The 26,361-nt window shown below is 33.7% G+C and overlaps 1 protein-coding gene across 4 annotated transcripts in view; it reads right to left on the bottom strand.

Moving 5' to 3' along the window:
* The window catches only part of ADGRV1 (adhesion G protein-coupled receptor V1), a 585,058-nt gene that overhangs the window by 440,690 nt on the left and 118,007 nt on the right, over positions 1–26,361 (bottom strand). For all 4 annotated transcript variants that reach the window (XM_031666293.1, XM_031666294.1, XM_031666295.1 and 1 more), the window contains 12 exons: positions 25,708–25,889; positions 23,772–24,583; positions 21,302–21,511; positions 14,629–14,759; positions 13,946–14,045; positions 12,844–13,023; positions 12,032–12,195; positions 9,675–9,768; positions 7,536–7,614; positions 7,287–7,425; positions 6,200–6,341; positions 1,876–2,138 (listed from right to left, as the gene is read on the bottom strand). In XM_031666293.1, coding sequence (XP_031522153.1) covers positions 1,876–2,138; positions 6,200–6,341; positions 7,287–7,425; positions 7,536–7,614; positions 9,675–9,768; positions 12,032–12,195; positions 12,844–13,023; positions 13,946–14,045; positions 14,629–14,759; positions 21,302–21,511; positions 23,772–24,583; positions 25,708–25,889 — 2,496 coding nt within the window. The remainder of the gene's footprint in view (positions 1–1,875; positions 2,139–6,199; positions 6,342–7,286; positions 7,426–7,535; positions 7,615–9,674; positions 9,769–12,031; positions 12,196–12,843; positions 13,024–13,945; positions 14,046–14,628; positions 14,760–21,301; positions 21,512–23,771; positions 24,584–25,707; positions 25,890–26,361) is intronic.

Raw genomic sequence — 26,361 nt, 5'->3', positions numbered from 1 at the left:
TACATAACTTGATTAATCTCATTCTAATCTAGGGTTCACTGTTAAAAAAACAGCTGCAGTCATAGCAGGAACAAATTAGAAACATCCCGAATGTTCATCAGTGGGAGAACAGACAAACCAATAGTGGTCTATTTTATAAAATGCTACTCAGTGATTTAAAAAAATGTCCAACTACTGATGCATGCAACCACACAGACTTAAAAATTATATTGAGTGAAAGAAGGCAGACACAAAAGAGTACACACTGTATGATTCTATTTATAGGAAGCTCAAGCAAAATGAGTCATCAATGATAGAAATCATAAAGTAGTTTCCTCTGGAAAGGGGAGGAGACAAGGGGAATCTTCTCGGTGATGATAATATTAAACACATTTATTTATTTATTTATTTGTTTGTTTGTTTGTTTATGAATGAGACGGAGTCTCGCTCTGTCACTCAGACTGGAATGCAGTGGCACTCTGTTCACTGCAACCTCTGCCTCCCAAGTTCAAGTTATTCTCCTGCCTCAGCCTCCTGAGAACCATTACAGGCACGCACCACTAAACCTGGCTAATTTTTGTATTTTTAGTAGAGACAGGGTTTCACTATGTTGGCCAGGCTGATCTCAAACTCCTGACCTCAAGAGATCCGCCCACCTAGCCTCCTGAAGATTACAGGTGTGTGCCACTATGCCAAGTCTTAATGTTAAATATTTTAATCTAAGTGGTAGTCACATGTGTGTATGTATATATCTTCAAAGTCACTAAGCCATATACTTAAGATTTGCGTATTTTACTGTTTATACTTCAAAACAAAAACTTTTTGGAATAAAAGCAGTTATGTCAGTTAAATTTATTTAATCCAATTTGCTCTAACATTCAATTTGCCTAATAAAAATAAAAGTACATACATATACTGTGAAAAAGGAGCCTTTTATGAAAAAAGTCACAGTAAAAAATATAAAACAAACAAAAAAATTAATTTAAGAAAAATTTTAAAAGATGAAAAAACATGAATAAACAGAAAATTAATAAAATATTTCAAATTTGAATTTTTATATACATATTTCAAGATTTAAATGTAAGTGACCTTGCACAAACCAATTAAGGTTTTAAATTTCCAAAATGTGAAAAAAAACCATGAAAATGAATATGCATTTGCAAATGTGCTGAAGTTACATAAACTGATCATTAAAAAAATAATTATTAGATGGACTGTTTTAGACAAAATAGCTTTAAATCTATTATTTTAGATTTATTATACTTGATATAGCTGGCTTGAAAAATGCCTAAAGCTAACATAATTAGCTATTTTAAACTTAAACTGTTTAAAAAAATAAAGTTTAGTAGCAGGAACAGAAAATTGTTAATACATAGAAAAAGAGGTTTTGGAAGGTAAACTGTGAGTATAGATCATATTTATAATTAATCTCAAATCCCCAATTTTTTTCTCCAATAAACTATTCCTGTTGTCAAACAAGCAGTCTGAAGTAAGCAGTTACATTTTGTTCAACAAAAATGTGGCAAAAGGGAAATGACTGGCTGGGACTTAATGCTTACAAAAATTGGCTTGGGTTTTCTTTTATATGGTTTATACACAATATAAAGTGACATATACAATTTAAGTGTGCTGAAAATTTAAAATAGCCATACATATATTTTCTTTATTATTTACATATTCTTCTACCCTATTAATAGTAAAATGTTCCACTTGCACTTTATACAGAGTAAATAGAACTATAGCACTTGTCACATAGTAATTGAAGCATGTCTTCATCTATCACCTAAGCTGGCAGAATTGTTTTTTCATTCTAGGACTTCAGTGCTCATCTAAGAGAAATTTATTTTATAAATATTAAAGAAAAACTTCCATTCTCATTAAAGCTTCTTACTGTACCTTGAATCGAATACCTTCTTCTAAAACAATATAGCCTTTGGAAGGAGTCAGATCTTTAGATTCATTTGAGGAATTCACTTCTGTCACAATGAACTGAACTGTCACTGTTCCAAACAATCCTTGTGCAGGTTCCCGAACAATGTACAACACTGCAACACTCTCCTGGACGTAGAGAGCTGTTGGCTCTCTTAGGAAAAAGTGCTCACTGTTGTTAAATGATAGAACTCCAGGGCCATCATCATTAGCAAGGACAATAATTAAGGCTGCCAAAATAAAAATATTAAAGCAACAAATGAAAATAGATTGGTTATAAATGCTGAAAAAAGTGTGGATGTCTAATTGAAAACCAGGCCAACTCTTTACCTAAGGTGATTGTTTTAAGAGGATCTTAAAAATGACAGAATTTTTCAAAGCATTTTAAAAAATTCCATCTTCACTCATGATAGAAAAATACTCAGTAATCTTGGGATAAAAGGCAGCTTCCTTAACCTGATGAAGCAATCTCTCAGAAGTCAACAGCAAATATCAAACTTAATATTGAAACATTAGCAGCATTCCCACTAACAACAGAGACAAAATAATAATGTCTGTCATAATTGCTACTATTTAACAGTGTCCCAGGGCTACCAACCAGATAACACTTGTAAAAGTAGTGGAAAGAGTCAGAACTGTCACTATTTTCTAGATGACATGATTGTCTACTAAGAAAAAGCAAGAGAAAATATTAGAACTATAGTAAATACACAAAGCAAGCTGAGTAACGTTCACAAATCAAGAGTGTTCTATTTTTTACTGTCACTTATATTAATAATAATTGAAACTAATACTATTAAGAACTTGTTAATTGCTTAACCTGTATTAACTCTTTTAATTCTTGCAATAACCCTATGATATTGATTATATTATTATTCTCATTTTACAGAACCTATGACTGAAGCATAGACAGGTAATTTGAAGAAGTTTACAAGCTGGGATGTGGCAGACCTGGTGCACAAAGTCAGGAAGTCCGCTTCAGATCATACATTCTTAAAGACTACTATAATATCTCTATAGATCAGCTATCTAAAAAAAAAAAAGTGGACCTTATTCACAATAGCAACAATACTTAGAAATTAGCCTAATGTAAAAACTATAAAACCTATATGAAGAAAATCACAAACTTTTAAAGTATGACTGTAGCAGACACTGTCAGCACCTCACCTATATCCCCTTCACTAAAGTGATCTGCAGCAGTTCCTTTTTGCCCAGTGATCTCTCTTTACCTGAAGAGAGCATCAGCCCATGCAGGAGTAAAATCACAACTGTTGCAAAGAGCAACCCAAGAGCAACTCTCAAATGATCAGAAATAGGAGCCGGTGAATGAACAGCCCAGATTTCCTTCCTTGTCATGGGACAATCCTAAGCTTTATTCAACCTGGTGTCTAAGAGGGACCCCAGCAGGACTGAGTGTCAGTTGCCCACAGCAGTACTGTTCATTAGGACATCACCTATCAACTTTCCTCTCTCTCTTTCACCTCCTTATTTCTCATCAGGCCTCCACAGATCACCTCTAAAATAAACTAAATCCTTGTCCGAATCCTTGTCTTATAGTTTGGTTTTGAGAGAACACAAGGGAAGGTAATGGTATAAAAGATTTGAATTACTGGAGAGGCATTTTATATTTCTAAATTGGAAAACTCATTATTATAGTGATGTCAAATCTATCCAAATTAATCCATAATTCTAATTCAACACCAATCAAAATTGTTTGTTTTATAGATCTCAGCTTGAATCTAATGTTCATATGAAAGAGACTTTTTTAAGGAATAGGTGAGATAATTTATAGAAAGAAAAAGAAAAATATTTGATCTGCAAAACTAGCAAAATGTACTTCAAGGCTATGATAAATAAAACAGCATGCTATTAGCACATAAATAGGCAAATAGAACAAAACAGAGTCCAGAAAAACGATAGGTAGATGGATAGAAAAGAAGGAAAAAAAGAAGGGTAGATATTTCATGTTGAAAATTGATGTTTCAACTCTCTGTTTCATTCTCTGTACTGTTTTATACATTTTAGGGTATATGTTTTATACATTTTAGGGTATACGTTTTATATTTTAGGGTATTGTTCTATACATTTTAGAAGAAAAATGAAGTTGTATCCTTGCCTCACACACTACAAATGAATACCTTCCTTATATGTTCAATAATGTAAATATAAATCAAAACTATGAAAATAGTAGAAAAATATAGTAAAATATTTTATGGCATTTGGGTGAAAAGACCTAAGTAAGCAGGATTTAAAAGCATATCAAAATATTTGATATTTTAAATTTAAAAAAATTTATGAGACATTATAATATAAGATAAATGACAGACTGGGAGAAATATCTTTATAATATATTTAAGAGGCAAAGGGCTGAATTCAAAATATACGACTATTCCTACAAACCAATAAAGCAAAAACCACAGGAAAGTATATAAGGGATACAAAAAACAGAATCACAAAGAAAAAACCAAACCCGTGTCAAGCTTACTAACAAACAGGACAATGAAAGAAAAAATCACAATAATGCATAATACAACCACATATTTTTCAGTCATTAGAAATGGCATATGAAAATTTAAAGATTAAAGAAATTGCTGGGAAGGATATGGAGAAACTATTGTGTATGTACACAGTTGGAGTGTAACTAACACAGAAGGCAGTGGATTAGTCCTTTCCACTCAACATGCATTGTACTCAACAGATGATCTTAATTATCCACATATACAAAGATTTATGTAATAGGATATTTATTGAAACTTTATAAGGATCTGGAAATAGTTTCAAGGTCAATCAATGGGGCATGGTTTAAGAAACGACTCACTGTCAAAGCACTTATTTCTCTGAGGAATTTTTTAATCTTTAAAAATAGAAAATTACAAATATAAAGTAACCTTGGCAGCGCCCAATAATATATTCATTTCTCCTACTCATGGAAGTGGGCATGTAACCGATGTAATTTCCATCAGATTTATATGAGGACCTTGTAGGAATGCATGAATGTGAATACTCTCTCCTGTTATATGAAATGCAGAAGAATGATCCTGATCACCATCTCATAACAATGAATAATGTTAGCCTTGCAATGAAGCCAATATTCCAAAAGGCAAAGAAAAGAGACAGAAAACCTCAGGATCTTTGGCAGCATTAAGTCCTGCTCCTGTGTCATCTAAAGCCATATGTCTCTGTACCCTCAGGTTAAATAAACCAATAAATTATATGTGTTTAAATCCATTTGCATTGAGTTTTCTGTTATTTGTACCTAGACTATTCTCAACCAACACATGGTATCCATTCATACAACCATTTACCAACCCATTATGTTTTACAAGAAAATGATTTGATCTCAAATGTATACTCTGAATTTGAAAAACAGCCACAGCCTCAAAAAATAAAAAAATTAAAATAAAAATAAAAAATAAAAAGGCTTCTGGGGATTTAGAAATATCAATGTATTTTATTAATATAGCAAGAAAAGTAAAAACCAATCCTGGGGCTACTCAGAATTCTTTCATATTTTCTACTACAAATCAAATATCTCCATAAAGGCCAATAATTTAGGAATGCAAATATTCATCAAATTAACTAAAAAAAAAAAAAAAAAAAAAAAAAAAAAACACCTGCTCAGCCACTGACTAAAACAGGAGTTTGAAGGGTCAGTCAGCATTCAATTCTTGAAATTCACCTGGCTTGTCTATCATCAGAAGGAATGGAAGTGACTTTTTAAGAGCTCTTCCAACCTTAAAGTTCTGTATGTTCCCGAGTTTTCTCCTTTGTCTCTTTCTTACCTTCTCTAAACGGTCAGCACAATACCTATCAAGCAATGGAGTAGAACGACTCTTAGCAACAATACCTAACTGTTCCAACCAAAGAATTACGGCTCCCATAATCTGTCTGAAGTATCAGTATACCTCAACACTATGCGGAAATACTACAGAGTAGATGACACTACTAAAGGTAATTCCTTCTATTGCTAAGTAGGAAACCAGAGCAAAATTGAAATTCCAAAGAAAAGACATCTACAAATTAAATAACCCTACAATAACTGAGGAAATAATATTATCTCTAGTATCAACCTACTTTTTTTGTCTTTTATATACATGCCTATATACACCAACACATACAAGCTAGAGGCACTGTTATAGAGACACAGAAATTCTGAAATTCTCTAACTTAAAATCACTCTCATTGTAAGCATAGAAAACCACCAAGACTTTTTAATCCCTTTACATCTTCCCCCATATTAAGGAACCCAGCATGAAGGAAAGGAAGCTGTTTATAAGAAATTATTAATTACCTATTGTATTTTTCCCTAGCTCTAGTCCAGGAGAAGGATTTGTTAAAATCAGCTGAAATTTTTCATCTCCTTCTGGAATGCCATCATCAAGAATCATGATATTGACATTTTTATACCTTTCTCCATCAGCAAAATGAAGAATCTGGTCAAAAAGGTAAAAGCAGACAGTATTATATTTATATACACTGAGTTTCTATAGAATGTTTGGAAAGAAATACAATATAGTTGCAAGTGTAAAGAATAAGCTATTTTACACTGAATTTTGTTTCCTTATTTTTTGGTTTATATCTTTTTATTTAAACTGTCAACATTAAGTCTAAAAAGTAAAAATTATGAGGGGGCTGGGCGCAGTGGCTCATGCCTGTAATCCCAGCACTTTGGGAGGCCAAAGGGGGCTGATCACTTGAGGCCAGGAGTTTGAGACCAGCCTGGCCAACAAGGTGAAGTACACTAAAAATATAAAATACATTAAAAATACAAAAAAAAAAAAAATTAGCCAGGCATGGTGGTGGCCACCTGTAATCCCAGCTACTCAGGAGGCTGACGTAGAAGAATTGCTTGAACCTGGGAGGTAGAGGTTGCAGTGAGCCGAGATCGTACCACTGCACTCCAACCTGAGTGACAGAGCGAGACTCTGTCTCCAAAAAAATTATGAGGGAAGAGAAGAAAGTAAACATTTGGCTAAGAAATAAAAAGTGTGAAGGGATCAAATAAAAGTATTTTAAAACACTAAAGGTGTTTCAGTGAGCAAAAACAAAGAAATAAGAGCTAAAATTTTCGAGAAGTATGAGAAACATTCTGGAAAGACTATCAAATGATATAAATTCTTTAATATTACAGGTTGCGTTCTCCAGTATCAAATACTGTAATGAAATAGTTAATGCACACAGAATAATATTTAGAATAGTAAAATAGTGAAGCAAACTATTTTACCATGTGGAAATCTTCTGTCCTAATTTACTTTGAAATATGTAATGGCTTATTAAGAATAATTTATTTATATGGGACCTAAATCACTGTAATTCTTAAGGAATAATGATTATAAAATAATTTGTAAAAGTCATCTGTGATAGATTTTGAGACCCACCATTGGGGTGAAGATATAATCCAGCCCCAGTTGTGCTTCCAAATTCTGAGCATACACAAACAAGGAAACATGGCCAAGAGCTTCTCTGCTCCTCTGGGCTACCAATGTTAAACTTCCATGGGTTTCATTTACTTCAAACCTATAATATAGTTTAAAAAAAACATTACTTTTTCCCTTATAAACTTTTATTTGGTAGACAGTAAAGAATACAAAACCCAGAAGAGGACTCTCACGCAGCCTTGGCCTTACCTGCTATGTTGCCATTCAATTACACCTCGGGCCCCATCATTGGCATCGATGATAATTTGTGCAGTCAAACCTTCTGAATCTAAAAAAATAGAAGCATATCTTAAAATACATAAAAATGATTAAAAGTACTTTTTGATATAGGATTCAAAGACAGTCCCTTTGAAATTATATAACTCCTAATGTACAGGTATTATCAAAATTACTCAAAAGATATTTAAGAAAATAAAGAGACAATGTTTATCACATCTGAATAAGGACACTTTTGGCTAACAAAAGCCACCGATTTATAGAAATTTAATCAACTGAGAACAATATAAAATAATTAACAACTGAGATTACTGTTTTGTTTCTATTATTTTAATTAGTTAAAACATATTTGGCATCTCTATTCTATAATATCACTGTTTCAGGAGGAAAGGAAAATGGGGACAGTTGGAAGGAGCAGAAAGAGCAAAAAAAGAAATGAGAAGAGAAGCACAAGGAATGGTACAGAGAAACATACAGGCATGCAAAAGAGACACAGAGAGACAGGGACACAAACAGAAGCTGAGACATGTGGGAAAGATGGGGAAAAGGTTTGGTGAACTCAAGAGAGATTAATATCAAAGTAAACTTATCTTTCCCTTTTTATTTTTATTCTGTCCACCAAACTTACTTAGTATGTTACCAATACCCTAAAATATTAACTAACCCTGCTCCTGGCTGGCTTTTTGGTTTCAGTCTTAAAATATTACTAACCCTGCTCCTGGGCTAGTCTTAAAATATTAACGAATCCTGCTCCTGATTGGTTTTTTGGTTTTGATTTTTGTTTTTAATATTTTGTTCTTTACCTTTTAAATTTCAGAGGTACCACCTTAGTCTAGGACACTTATGATAGCTGCCTGGATGGGGAAAGGGTAGGGAGAGTGTAATTCTCTGTAGAGGGAAAAGAACAACACTGTCCAGGAAAGCATATAAAATCAGGGTTTGTGTCCACCAGACAAGAGGCTAAAAAGCAGAGATTCTAAAATCAGGCCACACCATTGAAGACAGCTCTACCACTCCATAGTTGTGTGATTTGGGGCATGTTACTCAGCTTCTCTTAGCCTAAGCTACCTCATCTGTAAAATGAGAAGATGTAAGTAATGACATTACCAACGTACAAAGCACTTGAAATAGCATTAGAAATCACTCAACAGAAGTCAACTATTCAAATTATCTCAGTAAGAGGATGAAAGAAATCTGAATTGTTTTGTTAGTTGTCTTAGTGTGAATAATAATTATCTTGTAATAATACCTGATGTAAACAGCCTAGTCATTAGAATCATCTATTTCTTTAGCAAAAGAACTGAAACTATTCAAACAATAAGTTAGAAACTGATTATTTCCTTTCAATATTTTCAAAGTTATCACAATGAGTTTCAGAAATGAATAAGGAATGTCTGTTCCCCAGGCCACTGCTCCTGGCCATGCTTCTCTTCCTTTAACCCAAGTTAACTTTCCCCTGTCCAGCACTGCTTCTAACCAGTTCAGCACCACCCTCTATTGGGCCATCACACCTACAGGCTTCAGACAAAATTTCCCAGTAGTAAATGTCCACACTGAAAACAGGAGTTTGTGTTTAAACAGGAATACATCTTTTCAAAGGAATCTAGATAAGTTTGTACTAAGGTTCAGGTTTTACCTTTCAGTCTGTAATGAATTAACTGATTCTTTTCTAAAAGCATGAAAAGAAAAAGAAAAAAGGTCAAAAGAGAAGCAGAGAACACAACAAAGCAACAAAGAAGCAAACAACAGCACTGCTTAACCTGAAAGAAAAGAAAAACATCTGAGAGTTTGGAGATCTAATGAAAACAGCTAATTTTAAAAGATAATGAAAGAAAAGTACCCTCCAAAGAACTATTTTGAGGATTACAAATTTGTTTATAAAATAGTTGTAAAATTTAAAGAACATCACACAATAATTTTTAATGTCTTTACATTGTTCAATGTAAACATTGCAATATATGAGAGTATCAAAAATAAATATAAAATTCCATCATATTTTGACACATAGCCAAGATTAACAAAACAGCACAATGATCACTTCTGATTCAAAAACAAAGTTTCTTCATTTCATTTAAAGTGAGTAAAAAGAAACAAACAAGAAACCCCTTATACCTAGTCTGGGAGGAAATGAAGTTGAAGCAGCCATGATAAGTTCAACATAAGTTAAATTCACCAGGAAATACTCTTCTAGCTCTGGTATATCATCCTGAAAAAAATCATACCATTAAACTCCTTTAATTATACTCTCAAAGTAACCCTCAGAAACCATTTTTAAGTTAAAGTGTGTAATTAGCATACAGAAGATACAAAAATGCAACCATAAAGTAGACATCTAAATTAGAAAAAATAAACATAAAAGTATTAAACTTATACTTGGGTGTATAGGAAGTAATTAGGTTGACACATATGAAACCACTTAAATATTTTAACATTTTTAACGTAGATTTATATAATATGTAAACCAACTTTATAAATATATAAGCCTAATTATTTTAAGCATAATATGAACAAAACACTTTAAATTACCATAATATCCAAAGTGTAGAAGGAGGAATAGAATACTATGAAAAAAAAAAAGGGCTTTGCAGTTCAAGGAGGCCTAGTACCAAATTCTGTAATTTTAAGTAAGTTACTTAAATTTTAGGACTCCAATTCTACTATCTCTATACTGGGGCAATAATAGGTCCTTTGGGTGGGAGACTGTAATAATGATTACAAATCATGTGTGTAGAGTGGCCTAGAGAAAATGCTTTCAAATTAATAGCTATTATTATCAATCACTAGTCCATATAACAGCAATGAAAACAAGGCAGGTACTACAAACATAAGGATTAGCAAAATCCATGTCAAGAATGATCAGCCAGCCGTCAATATTTACAAAGAAACACAATATGTGTGTATATTTATGCGTATATAATGTCAGCACACACTCACTAACATATGCTTTTCTCCTCACTTTATTTAATGGAGTCATGTTTCCATGTGAACAAATACGTGAAAATCATGGTCTCTAGATTGTCTTATGCAATATATGGGCCAATATGAGTTATAAGGTCAGTGACACAGAAGGACTGCTGTGCCTACTCTTACTGTCCCCCACCCCCCATGCAATAACTCCTCCCTACCACTCCCCAGGGCAGTTTGTTCCTATATACATAGCCCTGCAGTCTCTTAATCTAGTGCTACTGAGGGAGCAAAAAGGGTTGCAAAGAGCTAGGATGAAATAAAGGTGGAACCAAAAACCCCATGTTCAAAAAAACCTAGACTCCTCAGAGAAAAGAAGGGCAACTGTGTATTCTCTGCTTTAAAACCAAACATATCTAAGGAATAATCAATCCATTTATTGATATTGTTATTAATAAAGTATACATTTGAAAGATAACTTAATTGAAAGCTTTATCAAATCTCGTGTTATATCCCATATACTGACATTATATTACCTTTAATTTTACAGTTTTGGAATTTTTATACTGTTATATTAGGTCACGGTGCCACAGTAATCAACAAAGTAAGTTACTGACTTCAAAAGGTAGATGGTTTATACCACTTATAATTTTGTAAAAGAACAGGCCTCCAAGATAATAAAATACATTTTAAAATAGAACTCCCAAAATACATAGGAATTGAAAAATATTTTTTCAACTGCAATATTCATGCTTTCTCCCTTTTTCCCTTCCCCTGTCCTACACACTATCTCCTACCCCCTCCATGAGTACCATTTTTATAAACCTCTTGGAAATGTATTTAGGTAACTGATACACTAAGTCCCAAAACAACATGAGATTCCACAATGTGAAAAATTATTTAAAATACAATTTCAATCACTAATGATTACGCTAAGTTTAACGTAATCATAATTGCATATTGTGCCATCGGCCTCTAGTGACTCTCTCCCTATCTCTAATTTAAACGGTCCTACTACCAACAAAGATTCTGACATACATGGATTTTCTGGTCCAAAGAATCCTATGGAGTAATCAAAATACTCCTTGAAACCTCATAGTTCTATGACATCTTAAAGGGGACTACCCTAAGAAAATTCTTTATCATGGTTATGTCTATAATAAAATACATAACAGCAGGCCAGTCGATCTAAACAAGAACAGAAACCCCTGTACGATTAAAAAAAAACAAACAATAACAACAAAATCAAGAAAAGAAATAAGATGATTTAAAGGTACCAGCAGGGGGAACCAAGCAGAAAAGAATTCACTAAGTTTTTAGTATTATAATTGTAGAGTATCCAAACCTGATATTAAAGTCAGAGTATTTTTTTTTTTTTTTTACAAATAGAAAAAACTCAGGTAGACTTAGTTTTCACAAAACTTCATGTCTTAAAATGCAAAGTTACTAGAAGTGTCTTACTAAATGTTACTACTTATATGTTATAGACTCTTCCATCAATTTCTACCTTCTATGTAGTTACTTCAGGTTTAATACAATAGTAAGGAAAAAAATAGGAGTTTTACCTCAAGAATGGTAATGTTGATGGCTGCTGCTGTTTCCCCTTCTTCTAAAATCAGAAAGCCAATGACGGGGACAAAATCAACTTCTGGCTCTGCTAGGTTTCCTACTGTTTGGTTCTTCAGACTCAGCATTCCAGGAACCGTGGTATATGTGACATTGATAACTCCTAATTGAATAGGTTGGAAAAATGTTTTATAATTCCCTAAACGTTTACAATAATGTCCCATTGTGGATTTTTTGCCTTTCCTAAAAGCACCTTCAGTAGCTAGTATTACTGTTCCCAATTCCTCACCCCTTCCTATATCCATAATCTTTACCATGTGATGGCTCACAGGTGTCTCACTGTGGGAAAAGCGTATTTCCCTGCCTCTAGACTTTGCATTTGGATATGTGACTTGTTTTGGCTAATAGAACAAGGTAAAAATGATGATGTGCTGGTTCTAACCCTAGACCTCAGGGGGCCTTACACATTTTCACTTGGTCTTTTGTGCTACCACTGGTTCCATGAGAAGAATGACAGACATATGAAATACAGCCACCCATGACCAAGTCCAGCATAGATTAGTAGACCCACAGACAGCCTAAATTACTGTATGCTGCTGAAGTATTGTTTGTTAATTACACAGCATTTCTGTGAAAACAGAAAATTCCTTTTTTTTCAAAAATAAGGAAGTTATAAAGTTCTGTCCTGAATGAAAAAAAATATTAATTTTCTCTTATCCCTGATTTATTTTAGCAATGGCTTTCAACCACACAAGTAGAATATTAATAAGCACCTGACTGGAAAACCCATTCATTCTAGAGTAACACAAACCTAGAGATCCAAATTCTCTGTTGATGAAAAGCTGAATTGTTATGTTAGCCTCTTGTAGTAATACAAATCTTGATGGAAGAGCAAAATTTAAAACTCCATGTGGTTCATCACTGGCTTCTACTGTGAGGACAGCTGCATATCCTTGAGCATCAAGCAGGGCGATTCCTGCTGGTGGAACTCCTAAAAATGTCAGGGAGGAATCTACCAGTGATTTGGCATTAGCTTTTAATCATTGGAAATATAACCTCACTCTCTGAAACATGAAGGTAATCAAAAGTGTTCTATTTACTTCTCTAACAAATCTTCAGGTTAACAAAAACCACATTCCATTTTTCTTTCAGGTGGAAGATCATGAATTTCTTCACTTCACATATTACTGTCATTATTAGTTTATATTGGTTATCAGAATATAGAAACTGAGTAGAAATTGAGGAAGGTACCCAGATAATTTGCTTAAAAATGACTCAATTTGGGCCGGGTGTGGTGGCTCACGCTTGTAATCCCAGCACTTTGGGAGGCTGAGGCAGGCGGATCACAAGATCAAGAGATTGAGACCATCTTGGCCAACATGGTGAAACCCTGTCTACTAAAATACAAAAATTAGCTGGGCGTGGTGGTGCACGCCTGTAGTCCCAGCTACTTGGGAGACTGAGGCAGGAGAATCGCTTGAACCCGGGAGGCAGAGACTGCAGTGAACCGAGATAGTGCCACTGCACTCCAGCCTGGCGACAGAGCGAGACCCTGTCACAAAAAAAAAAAAAAAAAAAGGAAGACTAAATTTGAATTATCCATATAATTGGTCCAAAATTCAAATTGGCCTGTAAGTCTCAAATTAATTTCAAAAAAATTCTACCTTTGGAAATGATTTTTATTCTGTAAGTAACCATTTAGCAAAACGTTTCAGGGTTTTTTTTCTCTAGTCCATAAAGATAAGTATTCCCATGTGATGCTAATGTTTTTTGGATCTAACATTTCTAGGGGACACATAATAAAGTAACATTTTAAAAATTGGTATGCATCTAATTGTTAAATACAGAGATAACAACAATTTTCTTTTACGAAAAAAATATATCAAAAAAATTAAAATTAAATTCTGAATTACCTTGTGTCCTGACATCATACAGAATGACTTGGTATACTTCTTTCTCCTCAGGAATGTTGTCATCCAACAAATGCACAAACAATGTTGTATTCAACGACCCCTATGTCATACAGAAAGAAATCAATCCCTCTATCGTTATCGAATGAGTTATCTCCTGCTTTATTTTTATTATAAATAATGCAGCCAAACATATTTTCATTTAAACAAAAGTTCCGTGGCTTAAAAATAAATAAATAAAAGCCACTGACTCATGGGAATGTAAGCTCCAAGCAGACAGGGGCTAATTGTGGAAGATCTTGAATGCTGAGCTAATGAATGTAAATCTTATTCATTGAGCAATGTGGCACTACCGGAAATCTCAAAGCATAAAGTTGGGGAGGTTTCTACAACAATGGTGAATAGAAAAAACTGGAGTAGAGAAAAGAAGACAAGTGCTGCAGGGACACTAGTCATTAAAAGTTCAATGTACTACTCAAGGAGAAAGTAATACCGGCTTGGCTTAATATTGAGGCAATGGGAAGGAAGATAAAAACAATTAAATACATCGTCAAAGACTTCATAGCACGTAGGTCTGGAGAAGAGAGAAAGATAATAAATACAATAGTGCTGCTTTTCTATCCCATTTTCCTCAAAATACACCATTTTTTCTAGATATTGTGGTTGACTTTTCTTTGCAGTATTACCTCAGGAAAGAAGAGTTGTCCGCTAAAGTTAGCAAAATTGAGTTCTAGATTTTGCCCAATAATTTTCCAGTTAACAGTAACATTTCCTCGACCAGGGGAAGTTCTTATTACATGGAATTGCAAAATTTCTCCTGCAAGTAAAATGTGTAAACTGATAAATGCTTAATGGAAAATAAACTTCACATTTGAACTCAACAAAACCCAAACCCCAAGCATGCAACTATTACAGCACCTTTCCCAAGAACATTACAAAGCTGTTCTGTTTTGAATTTTCTAGAAGTTTTACACATGCTTACTGTTTATTATCCCACTTCTAAATACTTCCATTTAGTAGAACTTCAGGAAACTCAACATGTAAAAGTTACAAAAGCACATGCTAAAATGGGAAACACAAACTTTTATACACTCCAAAACATGCACCAGAACATAAGTGTTCTGTAAATTAAAGAAAATAATAAAGTCCTCATGGTAATAACACAAGTAAATTCTTCCTTCACTTTTCAAAAGGGCACAAATTCCTTACACTGATATGCAATGTGATTTTACACAATGCACGCATAAAAATGCTTGCAAATACCTGAAAATCACATTTCTATAGTTGTAACTTACATATTACCATCAATGATTTTGTTTTATAAAAAGAAATACAAAGGAAAGGTGTCAAATCTGTACATCAACATCTGTAACTTCGCCAAAGTTACAGTTATCATTCCTGGATGATGGAGATATTTTAGATCTTTTCTATTCCTGGCTTTTATCCCCATATAATACTTTACAAAAGTGAAGAAAATCATAACATGTCTTTCAAATTGCTAAAAGCATAAAGTAAGCTGTTAGGGAGTGTGCTAATGGCCATATGACTTGTTGAAAATATGCTCAATTCATTAGATTTATAGGATGATGAACACAGTTAAGAAATACCAATGAACTATATCACTAAAAAAATTATTATTATGCAAAGATAGAATGATGTTTTAAAAGATTGAGAAGACAACATCCTTAATCAAATTGTATAGCATAGACATATAGTTAAAAATCACATTTACTAAAAATGTCACTTTTAGTTAGTTTAGTTTAGTTAGTTATCCAAGTAACTTTTGTGTATATAAGTAATATCTTCAAACACTTTTTAAAGAGTAGAAATAAAGCAATAAAATTTAAATACCGCTTTCAAGTATTTTTTAAACTGCCATGTTTTTTATTTCTGAAGACAACTAAACAAATATTTCTAATAGGAAGGTTTCTTAAAATATCATGAATTAATTAATTTAGAAACTATCTTAATTTCAATTTAAAAATAAAATAAATTTTTCTTACTAAATTTAAACACAATTTTAACAAAATGAACATTTTAAGGAGAGTGGATAATATAAGTAAAAGCATTAGAAAGACTTTTTAAAACACATTTTAAGTGTGTCAATACAAAAAACCTTAGTTGCCATTACATTAGTAGACTATGTCTTAGACTGATCTTTTAAAAATACAGGAATTTCTAGATCACATTGTCCAAAGATTGGGATGAAACTGAAAGACTGTGTATAGTCAGCCATTGCTAACATACCATTTAAAAATTTTGTATTTGTAAAACTTGTGAACAAAATATAGACACTACTATGAAACTCTGGTGTCTATTGTACAATATATAAAATTTCTTATAGAGCAAGTTTGGAACACTGAAAAACAAAAATTTATTCCCAAAGAGCATAGAAAAATCCTTGAAATTATTAAGTTATTTCACCTACAGTGTTGTCTGGTGACTCTTTCGTAAGAGTTGTGGTTTTCAAACTTTTCAAATCACAAAACTTGTTAATGGTTCAAAAGGAAAATTATGGAAGTTTAATGAAGTACTAAAGTGCAAAGAGAACACGAATGGCAAGAAAATAAAATGTAGGTCAAAAAATTTCCATGTTGAAGGGTAACCTATAATCACAATAATAAAACTGCAGTTGCAAGTTTACACATAGAGATTTGGGAATAAATACATCACTTTTAGGTAAAAGTAAAAATAAAATGCTTAGGAGAAAAGAAAGTAAAATGTTCAGACAAACTTACTACATGTAAAAACACTCGCAGTCTAATATTACTTCATCAATATCCCCTCTGAAAAGTTAAAAAGTTACCATGAAAGTAATCTGCAAGAAAATACTGCAAAAATATAATTTGAAGCATGACACACACAAACACATACACACACAAACACACATACACACAAACACATGTGCACCCACACACACATAGAGAAGCACATATAAATAAAAGATAAATGAAGTATTTCTCAAACACATAATCTTGTAAGCCTAGTGAAAATGTATCATGTCAACAGCAAGAATAGTGTGAAATTTTTTCTAAGCAATAATCAAAAGGGAGGTATTGATTCTGTCTCTTTATTGCAGACTTCCAGGAGCCAGGTCCATTTAAAATGCCTCCTGGAAAAAATGACTGGACATTTCAGAAAGATACCTTCTGCCAGGGTGAAAAGTCAAACAGTCACAGGAAAAAGAAAAACTTAAAAATAAGTACTTAGTCTTCCAAATTTAAGGGAAAAGACAGAAGAAATGTCTTAAGAGAGAATATAATTTTTAGATGACAAAAGACTTTACTAGGTACTAAATAGCAAACAGCTTTCTAGTTTTCACCCAAGATGAAAGCCAGAAGAGCCCTTACCTAACCAAGTGTCTGACTACAAAACCAGAAGATCATCTTGATATGAAATCCACAGTTGACCAAAAGTTAGTGACACATTTCAACTCTAAAGCAGATCTGTCATATAGTGTCTAGGACTAACTTAATGCAGATTAACAATATGAATGAAGAATGTATTTTAATAATCCTAAGTGTTTTATGCACTTATTTTCAAGGCCTGAATTCTTTTTACAAAGATAAACACCAACTACAATGTACATAAAAATAATGGAAAACCAAAATACAGAAAATATATTTTAATAGATACATGTATACATGACATACGTATACTATCCAAATTGCCCTCTATAATAAAAAAGAAAATGGGTTAAAACAATTATAGGAATATGAATAATGGGAAGCATAGATTGTCAATAAGAGTTAAGAAAAAGTTGAATATTTCCAATATAGCAGTTCTATATATTTCTTTAAAGAATCACATTTCTTGTTCAAATCTTTGTGTAAAAAAGATTCATGCTGTCCCTAAGAGAAGAAAAAATTTAAAATCCATCGAATGTGACAGGATGATTATGATGCTGCTGAGCTGGGTTACTGAGAGAAACACCTAGCACAGATTTATAAAGAGCCCATTTATACCCAGTGTGCAACCACAGTAAAATCCATTGTCCTATATTTCTAAATTCTGTCCATTACATTTGAAAGAAAGTAATATTTATCACTGGGCAGCTCTCCAATTGCATTAGGACAAAATGTAGAAATAGGATTCTACAGAATTCAATACATTGTTAGAGACTAAGGCAAATCCTCCCCATGAATCAAAAATGCATTCTAGAGCCAGAAGTCAGCATAGTCCACATTTTAAATCTAATCACATAAATGAAACTCCAACACCAGGCCAAAAGCAATGTTAACACTGTTAAAAGCTCACATGGCAAGGTTATTTTTACCCCATTGGTTTAGCAGTTATCTCTGAAGAATCACCATGATGTTTTCATTAATTCACTTTCATAAACTCATCATGATACATACACATTTCTCTGTGCAATTTTCATGGTAATATAAAGCATACATAAAATACAGAACTATTGTGGCTTAATATGTTTTTGAAAAAAATAATTTATATTCCAGGAAAAGGCTTAGGAATGAAGAGAAAAAGTAAGCAAAAAATAGAAATTGACCCCAACTTTTATGTAGGAAATGTAAAAAATCTAGGGAGCACGCATACCTGCAATAAAAGCAATTTGGTGTTTTAGATTCAAATGCTAAAGCAGATTTTTAACCATAACACCTTTGGACCATTTATTTTAATTACTAATCCTTCCTGTTTGCCTCTCCTGCAGATAATTAGCTGTTGGAAACTGACGAGGCCACAATATTGTTTTCAGGCGAAGTTCACCCGGGCCAAAGAGACTGTAGGTGTTCATGTCTGCAGTCTCTCCAAGACGCTGTGGTACCTAGAAGGAGGGCCTCAGTGTCTTCAGAGCCCTCCAACTCACCACTACCACCACCATCCAGGCTCACAGAATGCACTTTCACAAAATTAATGGCCCTACAGTTAAAATCTCCTTAAATTGATCCTAGACATCCAAATTCTTTTGTATTCCTCAGAAAAGAAATTTCACCACATTGCTGAAAAGCACATGCCTAGTCTAGCTCTAAATCCCTCCTTAAATCTCATGTATCCTTTCCTGATCTCAGCTCTTATTTGTACCTTCCACACCACTAACACTTTGATTCTCTTCTTTTCCTTCCTATATTTCTTCAACAAAACAAAACAAATCCAAAATGCTCCCCCTTCATCTGTTTTCTCCAATGTTTCTCCTCTCCTTGCTGTCACAGCCAATAAGCAGTGCTTCTCAAAACTTCATGCTGTGAAGGACAGGGCTTTTTGCTTTGTTTGCCTCAATACATCAGAGGCTGACCCTCTTGTAAAACACAATAAAATAAATGACTAGATAAGTTAAACGGCAAAAAAACAAACACAAAAAAACAAACAAAAAAACAAATACCAGCCCATAGACACTGCTTTCGGATATCACAGCAAAGTGAAATTGTTATGAGTTTCCAATCCTCTTGTCACAGACCAGAAGCAAACACTGAACAGGCAGCCTCTTGAAAGCCACACTGAGGACCACCCGCCGAAGGCCTCTACGTTTGTCATCCTTAGATATTTGCTTCCTATCCCCAGTCCTCCTTTAAAATTCATCTACCATTGCTACTGTCTTGTTTGGCCCATTTGAGATCTAACTCCCCTTTTTGGCCGTATTAGCATGAGACACATCGATTACTGAGTAATCAGTGTAACTGATCGAAAACACACGCTCTCCCTGGTTTTTCCCTGCCTCTCCAGCAAAGGCTTCTCTCTCCTCTCGGGTAATTTTTCTTTCCCAGCACCTTAGTCTGATGTTTTGCATGGTTCCATTCCGATAATTTGCTTTTTATCCTCTGTCCGCAGAAATCACCATATTCATTTTCCAGATTTGAGCTATCATCTTTAACCAATGTCCACCTTTAACCTGAGACAGAGTCAGGTTCTCTCACTAATTTCCTTCCCTCACATAGGCATTGCTACTCAAATTCATTCTGCTTCCAACTCAAATAACTTCAAATATTTACCAAAAGTCCCTGCATTGCCAGGTTCCACAGAAGACACAAGTTCAAGCAAAATAAATTCTCTCCTCACTAGGTGCCCTATAGAGCATGGGCTTTGGATTTGACACAGCTGGGCCTAAGCACTACCACTGAATAATTGTTGCTATTTAGTCTCTCTCAAATTCAGTTTCCTTGAATGAAAATCTGGTGTATACGATTATACCTATTTCATAGGACTGCTATTAAACCTAAGTGAAATAATGAAGGTGGAGTGTCTGGCACACAGAAAACACTCCATAAGTGTTACTGTTGTCATTATTATTAACTATTCCTGCAGTAACTTTGTATTATGTTACAAATAACTTTTTGATAGTTGATCTGTCTTTAAGTTAGATTTATGGAATTTGTTAGTCACTTTTACTCATTGCTGTTATGACAACATGCAATTCCAAACCATTAATAAAAGTAGAGTACTGAAAATGGCTCGAACATTTGCATGGATAAATAAACTTGCAAGTTGGAAGTGCAGTAAGGGAAAAAGAAAAAGTAATACAGTAAAATACATTCTGTTTCTAGCACAGCCACTAACTGTCTGACATTGTCAAGTCTTTTAATCTGTGTCTCAATTTGTTTTCTCATCTAATAAATAGATGTCCAAGTACCTAATCTATATCCTTTTCATTTATTAACTATTCAAGGTAAAATTATTTTTTTAATTCCAGATATAAACTAAGTAATGAAACACAGGCTATAAATACCTGTTTTACCTCAAAACAGGCTTAAACAGACAAAAACACTGTTATATTTTAAACACACAAAAATCAGCCCCTCTGTGTAAAACCCTACATGTCATATAAAACATTAAGTAAGAATTCAAGAAAATTATTGTTTTTTAAGGAAGAAAGACATTTTATAAGGTTTTCTAGCTTGGCACTTTGTTCATAAAATATACAAACACAATATAAAATCCAGGCTAAAATATTCACTGATTACAAACTATTATTTGTTTTTAACCGGCTGCCAATGTTTCACTGTTTGATACCAACGGCTACCCTTGGGCATACGCTATACTTTCCAGGAACTATGCTAAGCATTTTACATTTATTAGCTCACTTAATCCTCACAAAGAAACCTATGAAGTAAGTAATATTTTGTATCATTTAACAGATGGGAAAACTAAGCATTCCAGGTTTAACTTCCTTAAAGTCATACCAGTAGAGAATGGCAAGCTAGAACATGGAATTGGTTTGCAAGGCTCCTAAATCTGGCTAAACAGTTCATTACAAAGCCTTCTCCCAAAGAAGTTCTATGCAGATTAACACACACACAGTTCAACAAAATAATGAAAGGGAAAAACATCAGAAGTTTTAAAGAACTAGACAAAAAATGACATCCATGGAAAAGAAAATTAATATGCTTAACAAAAAAAGGAACCCACCTTCATGACCTATGACAGATCTGGAAGCTGTCTGAAAGCTAACAATTCCTGCCACATTGTCATTGGCCAAAATATTCACTCTAATGGTGTCGGAGCTTGGCAAAATTCTGCTTCCACCTTCAGTGTACACCAAACTAACTATGATGCTTTCGTCATCCTCTGGTTCAGAGTCATCCAAGATGGTTAAAATGACTGTCTTTTTGGTTTCACCTATAAAAACACCAATGGAATAAAAACCAAAGTAACAAAATCACCAACATAGAGAACTCAGAAAGGCCTAAAATAATTTTTAGTTTTAAAAGTTAAGTAAAAATATGAGTGAATTATAACAGCTCCATATCATGGGCAATATAAGCAAATTTTGATGATTATATATACATATATATTATATATATATATCTTTTCACACACCAAACACTGCAAAATTTCGTTAATGAAGACAGATTGGGGAGAAGGACATTTTCAATTATGGGAAAGTCAAAAGGTAGAATTGTTTCAAAGAATCATGGCTTTACTTCCTGGATTTTAGCCAAGAACAGACACCTAGCTAGGAAAAGAGCTTCAAAGGTATCTTCTGTTTAGAAACAACTCCCTTTAGGAGAGTGGGGTCTCATTCTCATTCTGGCATTACTGTGACAATTTTAATCAGATATTCAACACAATACCCTCCTGAAAAACCAGGAACACTTACAGAATGCTGGTCAAAATGAGGAACTAAAAAGGGATGTCAAATTCTAAGCAAAAGAACCAGCCTGAATGAGATGCATCTTTGGGTAACTAGATGAGATAACAGCATCAAGTACCAGTTTCCAGGAAGTAGTGCAATGAAGGAAGAAAACAAAAGAGGAACTCAAAGGGACAAGTGACAGCCACAAAGTCCAAGCAATCTACTTTGCAATTTGATCTAGTAGATAGGGCACCACAGAATGTCCCTACATCCAATACTGTTTCTATTGTTCAGTCTAAGGTGTCCCCTATTTATTTGCTCACCACTTTCTGGAGAGAGAATAAAAGAGTGAGAAAAGACAAGGCAGGAAAAAGGAGAAAGGAGATTAAATGCATGTTCTCTCTTTTGTGACCCTGGTGCATTTTCATCAATACAGCAGTGTCAAGATTGCTTTAAGACAGTCTGCACTAAGAATCTAAGTTAGCAATAGCTATAAAATAGAGTCCATTTTGTGTGATGCTAAGGTTACAATTCATGGTAATAGTAATTTATATAATGCTATTTCTTTATATATAACTTTCTTTGTAGTTAACAAAACCACTGGAAAATCTAACTTTATATTTTCATTCCCACGCCCTCCTTGTTACATTTTCATTATTTCTTTTGAAATAGAAAAGTTACCAATTACTAACCTGTTCCCATCTTCCGTCAAGCATATCATATCCCACTAAATCCTCAAATCACTGACTAGAAAATAACCATAATAAAAATATTTTATACAATTTAAAAAATTTACTCTAAAACATAATGATTATTATATGTTTCAAAAAGCATATTATATGTGTACCATGACCTCTAATTAGTTTCCAAAAAAAAAGTATATGCCTTAAAAAGTTAAACAAATACAATGGATTATTCTAAAATACGGAATTATGAATAAAGTTTCTTTCCTTCATTTTGTTGTATATTCTGAAGATTTTATAATATACATTACTTTTTCAATCAGAAAAGCACTATGTTTTTTAAAATTATATGGAATATATAATTGCCCAAATGAGGATTTAATCAATAATCTCAGTAAAGATACCTTTCCCACACCCAAAGAAAACTATTTTAAACATACTAACTTTCCCAATTTTAAATAGCACAGAAGTCAACCAGTCCTGAAAAAGAACCACTCAATCTGATCCTAATTCTAATTAGCTGGTCATGTAAAATATCATTATATTGTTTATGAAAATTCACAGTAGTGATCGCAAGTGTAGGGACAGTATTATAAATTGATCACTAGGATTAATGTAATATAAATGCAGTCACCAAAGTTTATGCTACTTTTATTTACAAATAATTTTCACTAATATTTCCTGATTTGTCTAGTGCATATGAAAATGTTTATCAATTGATACTCATTTTCCTAGCTACCACTGCTTCTTACCAACATGCACGGTTGTAGGTACATGGGTCATTATTAAAAGTTCCCTTACAAAATCAGAACTTGCCTTGTAGTTTCCTCCGTGCTTTGTTAAAGACACTACTATCAAACATAAAGGGATAAAATTCACATATTCCCAGAAAATCTGTTTTTTAAACTAAAAAGATATATATGTACAGTCATGTCAGGCTATGTATTGTCATGCCAACCATTAACAAGCCAATTAACTTCTATTTTTTTCTAAAGCCAAACTACATTTTTATATATTAACAAGAATGTACACAGTAAGAATTCTTATAAATTTTATCATAAAAATGGACTATGATGACTTTACCAGTGGCAACTGAAATTCATTTAGAACCATCACTCACCTTCAGCAAAGGTCAGAATCTCTCCAGCACCTATAAAATCTAAACCTTCAGTAGCCGTTCCACCAACAACACGCCATTCGACTGCCACTTGACCTAAGCTGCCCCCTGTCCTGTGTATCATCATCTCCACCAAGGTTTGGGGCTGCTCCTGAACTTCAGCAAATAAGCCATCTTCGGAAGTATTGGGACTAATACTGTAGATCACAAACACTCCAAAGGCATCACCATTCAGTGCTATGAAAACTGTGGAAGTATTTGGCTGGCCTATGGTTGGCTGATTTTTCAAACTGGTTGAAATGTTCATGAGGTGAACTTCAAGGAGAGAAATCAGAAAACTCTCATCCATCTCTGGGAAATCATCAGGAAGAATAGACACTGTGAGATTTGCGAATTCATCACCTTCCTGCATTATGGCCCATTGCCTTGTCACAGGCTCATAGTCACTCCCAGCCACAGCCTGACCACTAAAAAGAGATGCTACCCTGGTCATGTTTTTCCTGTAGGTCCAAAAGTCTGAACTGTTGACAGCTGGGCTGATCCATGATGTCATCCAGACACACTGGGGACCCTCAGAAGCACTGAAAAATGAAAACGCTGAGCAAGCTTGTTCTTTAAGGCACAAAGTGGCACAGGTATACTGGGGCTCCCCCCCGACAGAGACATTCACCCAAGTTCTCCAAAATGGGTCAGGCACCCCTTGAATTGGTGATTCATAGTAGGACAGTAAATCTTGACCTTCCTCCATTGCCAGAGCCACTACATCAATGTCGGAAGTACTGTAGAACAACAACAGCTGACCAAAGTGCCCTCCGCTAAAATGTGGAGTGACAATTAAAAGACAGGTTAAGCACTCAAAGTAATTACACATAGAGAAGAGGAATGCTGATTGTGGTTTTCAATTTTTTTTTTAAATGTTTAAAGTCGTAGTACAAACACAACCCTGTTTCTTAATTACTTGTCTCCCAACATTTTGTTTTCTCCTGTAAGGAAAGCTTGCTATTTTCAATCAAACATCACTTATTTTTAATCAAGCTATGAAAATATTTTCCAAGGTATGCAAATTCAGGATTTCAAAACAAAATTACAAAGTTAATTTTTATTGCTATACTTAACTGAAACAAAGTAACAATGATAACAAACATGACTACATTTTGAGGAAATGTAGTAACAGTCAGCCCTCTGTATCCACAGGTTCTACATCTGTGGATTCAAGACCGCAGATCAAAAATATTCAGAAAAAAAATTTTTTTAAATACAAACTTGAAAAACCAGTCCAGTATAGCAACTATTTACATAGCATTTACATTGTATTAGGTATTATAAGTAATCTAGAGATGATTTAAAGTATATGGGTGGCTGTGCATAAGTTATATGCAAATTTTATATTTTACACCACTTTATATAAGGGGAGCATCCAAGGATTTTGTTATATCCAAGGACCCTGCAATCAATCCCCTGTGGATACCAGAGGGCTGACTGTACTTGTCACAATTTCCCAAGATCCTGTTTTCTATTTCTGAAGGATCTCAGTGAGCCCAATGCTGCCTCACCAAAAAAAAAAAAAAAAAAAAAGCGAGAAAAAACAGACCTTGAAATCAACTCCTTCATACATCATACAAATGTTCTTTAATTTAGAAGCCAGTTATATTTAAGTACTAATTGTAACAAATTACAGATTAAAGCAATGCATTTCTGGGGTTAGAGAGCTCAGTGATATAAAATTTATTACCCATTTCACTAACAATTGGTATGATAAATGAAAGGCCCTTTATACTAATAAGCATAATTCAATTAACACATAAAAATAACCTATAAAATAATTTATGGCATAGGAAAAAACCCGCAAAACCTAAATGATTTAGCTGTGCAAGGGATCCTTCCCCACCACCCCACAACTCTCATCACTCCCACAGATGCAAGTAGCTATCTCATATACCTTCGCCTGACAGTTATGTTGGCACAGGAACTTCTTTCCAGAGGCTCTTGAACACGATAAACCTTCTGAACAAAGGCTACTGCACCATAGGGATTATCATTGGCAGGAATAATAATATTTGCAATTCGATCTAACCCAATAGTACCTCCACCAGAGGCATCAGTTAGTTGCACTTGGATAACCTAAAAATACAGTGAAAACTTCCTTAACAGCATCACAGTTCTGAAATTAGAATAAAAATGATTCAAGGGAAAAAAATCAAACATATACATACAAGTACAAGAACAAAATGGAATGAAATATAAATGGACTAAAAGAAACTCCCCCAATTACACTTACAAACCCAGCATGTAACAGAATAACCCATCATCAACATTTAATAATAGAACCTAGTTATATATAGGACATACAGGCTGTTTAAACTCCTTAATATCGTTATATAATCATGTGACTCAATTTTAATATCCCTGTTTATTTTTACCATTTCAATAATAGGACTTTTACATCCTATACCCTTTTTTAAAAAATCTGAATATACATTTTAATGGAGAGTTAATACACTATGCTTTACTTCCCACATTATTGTAAATAAAACTATTTGACAAAATTTAAAACAAAAACATACTGTAATGCCACCTAAATTTACAGAGACAA

This window comes from Papio anubis, chromosome 5, assembly GCF_008728515.1.
Source record: "Papio anubis isolate 15944 chromosome 5, Panubis1.0, whole genome shotgun sequence".
Lineage (NCBI taxonomy): Eukaryota > Metazoa > Chordata > Mammalia > Primates > Cercopithecidae > Papio > Papio anubis.
Note: the sequence above shows the minus strand (reverse complement) of the source record. Positions and strands in the feature narration are given on the sequence as shown.